Genomic DNA, 8434 nt, shown 5'->3' on the forward strand with positions numbered 1-8434 from the left:
GTGAAAATATCCATTATTTCTTACAGAAATTCTGTGAAGAAGGCACATATATTTGGATTGTGTTTTTCCCTTTCGCAAGCAATGATGTTCTTTACCTATGCTGGCTGTTTCCGGTTTGGTGCCTATCTAGTGGTGAATGGATTAATGGAGTATAAAGATGTGTTTTTGTAAGTATCTCCTTCGCAATCTTCTGTACTTAAATGTAATGAAAGCATATTACAAAGCCGATAATCATGGTGACTACAGAGTCTGATCTGTTCAGATAGACCTGATTTTGGATTTCCTTTCCTGTATTTATTTGGGACAATTATGTTTTCCAGAGGTTGAAACAGTATCCTACTTATGTCACTTTGTTTATTCTCACCAATCTTATCATCCATGTAGCTGTGAGTTTCTCTGTATATTCTACAAAAGACATAGTCGTACCTGTTCATTGAAGCATAATCATATTGTAAAAATCTTTTTAAGATAGGTCATCAGTGTCTTTTTTAATTCTATGTCAGGTTTATTAATAGAAATTTGAGATCCTCTCTAAAATACACGTCAAATAATTGGAGAACAGGATTCCATAAGGCAGATGCTGTTCACTATAAGGGAAGGAAAACTAAATCATTTTAGATGACATTCATATAAGAAGCTTGTGCACTTAAATGAACCAATTTCATGTGGGAAATGAAAGCATCAACCATGAATGTAAGAACAGTATGTAGAGTACGGTACATGCTCATAGTCAGGTGGAGGATTTTATTTTTAATTTAGACAGGTACAAAAATTAAAAGGAATCACTTTGAAATTTTAGCTTATCCTTAGCTTCTTACTTTTATATTTTGGGTTTATAATCACTGTTTATCTAATCATTTGCCATAATACCTAAGAGCCCCTATCATAACCAAAGTCCCATTCTTCTAGATCGTATATAAAATAAGAAGAAATGTAATTTAGAATTTAAGAGTCAATAGCTCAATACAGGCCTATGGAAACAAGTATGAAAAGATTGAGATTCTACCAGTATGGATATCAGTGACCTCAATAGCTAAGAAAGGCCAATCATACCAATTTTTTGTGGGCAACCTGATTACAGACAGTTAACACAGCTCATTTTTGCTGTAAGATGTTGAAAAGTGTCTGCATTCCATCTGCTTGCTGAACACCTCCAGCCAGCTGGGTGAGTGAACTTCCAGTAGCTCAGTTAGTGTTAGGTCAGGCAATCCCTTCCAAATCTATGTGAGCCATTCTAGGCTGTTTAAATGCAGAATAAAATGGATTAGTTTATATAACTCTGATGAGAGAAGATAAAAATTAATGGATTTATTTTACTTTGCCTTTAAACAGGCTAAGAAGTCTCATAGCCTGCAAAGGTACATCTACATTCACCATAAAAAAATAATAGTGTAGTTTTCAGCCTTTTTCTGGTGTTGCGAACCCTTCAAACTTTTTCCAGCAGAGCTGTGATAGCAAATTAAATCTTCATTGTCATGTTACAGGCTTGATTTCTTACTTTCATTCGTGCCTTAAAAATTAATCACTAACTGCCAGAGGTCATTGAACCATAGAGAGGAAACCACAGCAACAGCAGAACAGGATTAGAGTAACAATTTCACCATCCATTGACCACTTTCCTTCTAGCCCCAGTTGAGACTAAATATAGTTAATCAATATTAATCATTACAGAAATTAGAGGTAATAAGTAACGAAAACATTGGATTTTGAATGGAGACTTGTTTATCTCACATAGTTAAAAGAGGGTGAAAACAAATTGCTGGGGCTAAATGAGTATTTAAATAATTATACTTGGTTAATACATTACTCTTTTTAATTTAGCCCCCTTTTTCTAATGAATAAAAGAAAAAATTGACTGCAGCCCCATTTGCATTGTCATTTTCTTCATTGCCTTTTATTGAATTTTTTTTCTTCCTGATTTCAGAGTATTTTCAGCTGTTGTATTTGGTGCAATGGCATTAGGACAAACCAGCTCTTTTGCTCCAGACTATGCCAAAGCCAAGATATCAGCAGCCCACTTGTTTCTGCTGTTTGAAAGAGTACCCTCAATAGATAGTTACAGCGAGGAAGGAGAGAAACCTGTAAGTAAGCCATGTGTAACAGGCAATATTATTTATGGACAATATTCCTCCCACTTCCTTCAAACTGATTTTTCTTTTCCTTCTGATTATTTCCTTATCTCAAAGTATTCTTGACACCTTATCCAAATGCAACATGGACTAAGTTCTCTATTGTGAGTCCAGCTTCTGCCCACATGGACTAAAGGTTATTTGTTTTGAAAATCTGGTTAAGGTACAATTTGTGTGGAGTTCAACTAGCAGAATTATGAGCATTTTCAAAACAGTTCAGTTCTGTACTTTGAATTTACAGCTTCAAAAGATTTGGACCACAGAGTTAAAGTCAGTATTCCAGCAAATGCAAAACTTTATTTCAGTGGGGGAAAAAAACCCAAAACTTCTGCAACTCTATTCGAATCTTTTGTCAAATTGTCTTAAAGATGTAACAGTGATACTATTTCAATTATAGGAAACATTTGGGGGAAGCATAACGATCAAAGATGTGGCATTTAACTACCCAAACAGACCAGAGGTCAAAATCCTCCAAGGTTTGAATCTAAAAGTAGAAAAGGGACAAACTCTGGCTCTTGTTGGTAGCAGTGGCTGTGGGAAGAGCACTGTTGTTCAGCTGCTTGAGAGATTTTATGATCCGCTTGATGGAGAAATGGTAAGTATTTTTGTAAGAACATGTAAACATGTTAAGTGAAGATGTGCTTTTAGAGTATAACATATTTCTAATCTTATTTTTAAAATATTTTTAATGTTAAAGACAAGCAGTGACTCATCAGAGTTCCTTATTTAAAAGGGATTAATATTATAATGCAGAAAGTCCCTGTACCCCACATGGTAATATATTAATGAAGGAAGATCTGTGTGGTAAAAATATGCCCGATCCACAGCCTTAATGATGGCTTTGAATTTAGGACAAATTTGCTGAGAAGTTTTTGTTATGAAAACTTTAAAAGTTATTAAATACACGTATCTACTTCTGTGTAATGTAGTAATAGAACTTTCCATCTATGTTTTTTCCTAAAACAGTGAACATTGACAAAAATAATTGTTATCGTTATTTTTACTTGTCAGAAACATCTTTCAGAGTATGCCCACCCATCAAGTGACAGATTGTAAATACTTTTGGTAATTTTGGTTTAAGTACATCTAGGGTTTCCCACACTACTTATTCAGCAAATTTACATAATTTTTTTTTCATATAACCGTATTGTTTATTGCCATTTTGCTGTAAAATGTGCTGAGATTTTGCTTAAAAAAGAACCCACATGGTTTGGGTTGGATGAGGTGAGATTAACAAGAATGTTCAGAACTTGTCTCTGCAGAGATACGCACAAATGATAAAGCAATACTTAAATAAGGCTTGGGTGTAATGGGCAAGATTTTTCTGAGGTTGGAACAAGTCCAGTGTAGCAAACTGATGTGTTGAAAGAAGCAGCATAGGTGCCCCAAAAGTATGTTTAACCAAGTGCAACTTCATCACCAATGTTTTTGACCTTGTATCCATAAATAACCAACAGTGGTTTACTGAAGGGAAATTAATCTACTGAAGGTAGATTAACCACATCCAGTATCCATGTTTTGAAAGGGGTAGTTCTTCAGTTATCCAGCTGATCATGTCACTCAACACATAGCCTGAGCAATGCACTAGGTGATTCTAGTGGAGATGTAACAGCCCTTTTAATGTCCTGGTACATTTGTGTCCAAGTTGATATGACTGCATAATTATGAAACTGATCTATCCAGAAAAAAAAATATTTCTCTTGACATTTATCTAATAGACAATTATAGTAACTCAGTAGTCAAATTTAGCAGAAGTATGACAGAGTTATCAATAAAGCAGACTGGCTGCAAATGACATCTTAAGGAATCCAGAAGTAAATTTGTCCATTGTCAGGCAGTACGTTACAATTAAATTTAAGATATGATGCTTGACTTAGAGATGTGTGAAGGAGTGAACCTGACTCTTTCTTTATTTTAATGGAATACTACTGCCAATCAGCTCCTTCCGTGGGAATACATGTGCAAATGGGGGAAAGCTTTACTGCCGAAGACAGAAATGAAAGAAATTTGCCCAAAGTCCTTTGAAGTTGCTTTAGTATATCCTGTCTTTCAACTGTCTTCAAAATCCTGATTAAAGCTTTAAGCAAAGAAAAGGACTGAGGCAGCAGAAGGGACTATCCTCACTCTTATATAATAGCCCTTAGAGAATTTTGGAACATAGCGGAGAAGGAGGGGAAAGGATTGTATGAGCTTTCAATATGGTAACTCTAAGGAAAGAGCTGCAATTGCACAACTTCTGTATGTGAATTTACCATAAGTCTCAAATCCCCATATAGCTACGTGACTGAAATTTAAAATGTTTTGTTTCTCAGCTTTTTGATGGCAAAAGTGCAAAGCGACTAAATATCCAGTGGCTGAGAGCTCAGATTGGTATTGTCTCACAAGAACCGATCCTGTTTGACTGCACTATAGCTGAAAATATTGCATACGGAGATAACAGTCGGCAAGTGTCACATGAGGAAATTGTTAATGCAGCAAAAGAAGCCAATATTCATTCCTTCATTGACTCTCTGCCAGATGTAAGTTATTCCTTCTCTCTCATACTTAGAATGGAGGTCACCTACTGTGGCAGGGAAAAATTGTGTCCATTTATGATTCCCTGGGATAGAATAATTACCTGAGATGCAAAATTCTCTGAAACTGATTTTTAAATCTTGTCCTTTCTTAATTGCATTTACCATACTTATTTTCACTCTGGGAGACTCTATTGTCAGGTGGAGACCTGAACTTTTAAGATACCTGGGAAGAAAATCCACAATTCTGAGACCTGGAAGTATGGGGTGGGGATTTTTTTAGTGAATTGAACATTTCTTTTTATGTTCCTATTTATCTCAAGCATATGTAAAGGACTCTGCTAGACTGACAAGTTTCTTTTACATTTCTTCCAGTTATACCTAGTCAGAATTTAAATTTCTAGTATTCCTACAGTTCAAAAATTACTAAGAAAGTTTTTCACACACACACACCCCCCTCTGTGTGTGTGTGTGTATATGACCAACACGTAACAATGTAAGAATGAACATCCTGAGTCAGGTAAAAGGTCTGTCATGCACAAAATCTTGTCCCAGGCAGTGACCAGCAATATATATTTACAAATAAGTCTTCAAAAAGACTAAAAATTAATCACATTTCCCCTGGTTTCTCATCTAACTTTGCATAATTTGTGACTTGGGGATTTCCTAAGATAGAAATCATGTTTTATTATTTAGTTCTGGATGGATTTTAGTTCTGCAGGTTTGACAAATCAATTTCTAACCTATGTCAACTTGTATCCAAAACTTCCTGAAGCAAAGAGGTCAACAGCTGCTTTGTATGTTCTAAATATTCAGCTCAATTTCAGCCTGTTAAGCTGCTTTTTGCATTTCTCAAAAAAAATACAAAGGCCAAAGTCCATGATTCTTGCAAGTCGTGCTTAATTTCTAGTGACTTAGAGTTCTGCTTTTTCCAAAACTTTTTAGAGAAATCTTGTTTATATAATGATGGCTCATAAAACTTCCATGCTTTTTGCAACCAAATATATAATACCTCAAATACTACAGTGACCTACAGACCTACATGACTGGTCCACCTTAACTGATATAACTAAATTAAAATCATAACTGTCCAAAACTGTAGTATAGATAAAGCATATAAGTGTATGTGTCTATATATAGATACATAGTATATAATTTGGCCTGAAACTGATCAATCTTATACATGGCTATTTTTTAGTTCAGGATGAATAAATATGGGTTACAACAACAACTGATTGGTTAAGATACCAAGTCGGAGTGTTAAAGGTCAGAGTTTGATCCCCAGTATTGTCATAAACTTTCACTGAGCTTGGTGTTCTGTCTCCTGATTGAAAATGTTGCCTTCCAACCTTAGAGGGGTTGTTGCTTTGAATTTACAAAACGGCTGATGCTACAAAGAAGTCTCCTAGTAAAAGATTTATAGATCTGTGGCAGATAGCAATTCTGGTCATCTGTTTTTAGAGAGCTATTGGCATCAAATATGCAGTTTATGGATGGTTGGTGTCAGGGTTGATATACTTAAATATACTTCAGAATAATTTTGCATTCATAATCTGAACTTAATTATATTGTTCCTAGAAATACAACACCCGTGTAGGAGACAAAGGAACTCAGCTTTCTGGTGGTCAGAAACAGCGTATTGCTATTGCCCGAGCTCTTGTACGTCAGCCTCAAATTCTGCTACTGGATGAAGCTACATCTGCCTTAGATACAGAAAGTGAAAAGGTAACTTGATTGTGGATTGCCAGGAATCTGGAACCTAAATCCGTATTTGTTTCTATTATGCTTACAGTTTTCACTCCCATAGGTTAAAGCCCAAAGCTGGAAATACAGTGTTTTAAGCACATTACATATTAATGTTAATAACAGACAAATATAAAGGTCTTACTCCTCATTGCCAAAAAAAAAAAAAAAATATTTTTTTGAATCTGTATGGCAGTAGACAGATCAAAGTAGCAACGACAAAGGCATTCCTTTGCCTGAAATTCTTCAGGCTTCAATTAGAAAAGTGCTATCAAAATTGAATCAGGAGGCACAAACTTCAGAAGCTGAAAAGGTTGAGGGTGCTGCCAGAAAACTTTTTTTCTGGGAAACTGCCAAATCTTGCTTTCATAATTTTTCTTGTTTCTCCCATTGATCTTCAGTCCTTGCTATATGTTCATGGCTAATATGCAAACTCCCAGTGAAAAAATTGCTAGAATACTTTAATCTTAAATCTGCAATCTTGGTATAACAAAAGTACAATCTACCTGTAGAAAATCAACACAGATTCTACAAAAATACTTACTAACAATGAGGCAAATATTATAACAAATATAATCTGAAAAGCTCAAACCCTATGGACTAAGTTTTGATTAATTCTAGGCATAAAGCCATAAGGATTGAGTGGAAAATGCCATTAAATAATTCCAGGATTCCTTGTTTTCTTTATTATTTGGCAGTTAGGTACAGAAATTTCATCTCTTATTTTATTCTGCATAATAAACACAACAAATAAAGAAAAGAAAGCAGTGATTCTTATTAGTGTTTTTCTGCTGTTGCTAGCTTTAAGAAAAACATAATTCGTGAGATCCCCTGTGAAATCATGAGAACTAGTATGATTGATAATAGTTGGCCTAAGATTGCTGATTGAACTCCCATATATAATTAGTCAAGGAAGGGACCTCTGGAGGTCTCTAATCAAATCTCCTCTTCAAACGAGGGCCAATAATAAATTCAAATTAGGCTGCTTGGTGCTGTGTCCAGTAGGGTCCTTGAAAATCTCCAAGGAGATTCAACAAGCTCTCTTTTGTCCCTGTTCCAGTGCTTAATTATCTTTGCAGTGAATATTTCTTATATCCAGTCAGAATGTCCTCTATTATAATTTATGGCCACGCATCTCAGTAATGAACCTGGTTCCATCTCATTCTCTTATCTATCATGACATCATCCACTGCCACAGTTTTGACTCTGACAACACAGGGTAATTCTAAAACAAGAAACTAAAGCCACAGATATCCCCTTTCCCTCACTGTCATATTACAGTTTACTTCACAGATGGCAATTGAGCTGTCTCATGACAGCTGCCAGAATAGTTCACATTTTGGTTTGTTTATTGTGCAGATTGTCCAGGAAGCGCTGGATAAAGCCAGAGAAGGTCGCACCTGCATCGTGATAGCTCACCGCCTCTCTACCATCCAAAATGCTGACAAGATTGCTGTAGTCCAGAATGGCAAGGTCGTAGAGCAAGGGACCCATCAGCAGCTCCTGGCTGAAAAAGGCATCTACTATTCTCTGGTCAACATTCAGAGTGGGTCATGCAACATGTAAATTAAAGGCAGCATTTATCTCTGAATTGTCACTGTAATTATTTCAATACTGCTTTTTATTCCCTGTAATTATTTTTATATCAATAGTCAGTCTTGATACTTTTGGTTTTCTTTCTTCCTTCCGTAAGTCCTATGAAAACAAGAAATACTAAGTAAACAAGTACCATTTTCTCACTACTAGTTTTCATTATTCGAGCAACTCTACTGTGCGGCCGAAGCAGAAGCCTATTGACACTTATAAAAGTAGAAGCATGCTAAGGCAAATGTAATTAATATTAGCTTGCTTTGAATTCTGTCAAAATCACACTAAGCAGGAGTGTCTGGTAAACAACCTCTAAACATTTTCATGCACAGTAAAAATAGTTTTGCTATTGCGAGAAAAAACCTCAAGCTTTATCCTCACTGTGTAAGGCACAGTCACTCCTGGCCTATTAGGGTTGTTACAAGAACTTGCAGGTCAGCTGGAGCTTGAGGCCAGATGTCT

General features: G+C 35.7%; 1 protein-coding gene across 6 annotated transcripts in view; it reads left to right on the forward strand.

The window, feature by feature from the left end:
• The window catches only part of ABCB1 (ATP binding cassette subfamily B member 1), a 53592-nt gene extending 45616 nt beyond the window's left edge, over positions 1–7976 (forward strand). For all 6 annotated transcript variants that reach the window (XM_056336096.1, XM_056336099.1, XM_056336097.1 and 3 more), the window contains 6 exons: positions 27–167; positions 1925–2081; positions 2527–2724; positions 4442–4648; positions 6221–6367; positions 7745–7976. In XM_056336096.1, the coding sequence (XP_056192071.1) occupies positions 27–167; positions 1925–2081; positions 2527–2724; positions 4442–4648; positions 6221–6367; positions 7745–7951 (1057 nt within the window). In that variant the 3' untranslated portion in view covers positions 7952–7976. The remainder of the gene's footprint in view (positions 1–26; positions 168–1924; positions 2082–2526; positions 2725–4441; positions 4649–6220; positions 6368–7744) is intronic.
• Positions 7977–8434: the final 458 nt, after the last annotated feature.

The sequence above is a fragment of the Falco biarmicus genome, chromosome 4 (genome assembly GCF_023638135.1).
Source record: "Falco biarmicus isolate bFalBia1 chromosome 4, bFalBia1.pri, whole genome shotgun sequence".
NCBI classification, from domain to species: Eukaryota; Metazoa; Chordata; class Aves; order Falconiformes; family Falconidae; genus Falco; species Falco biarmicus.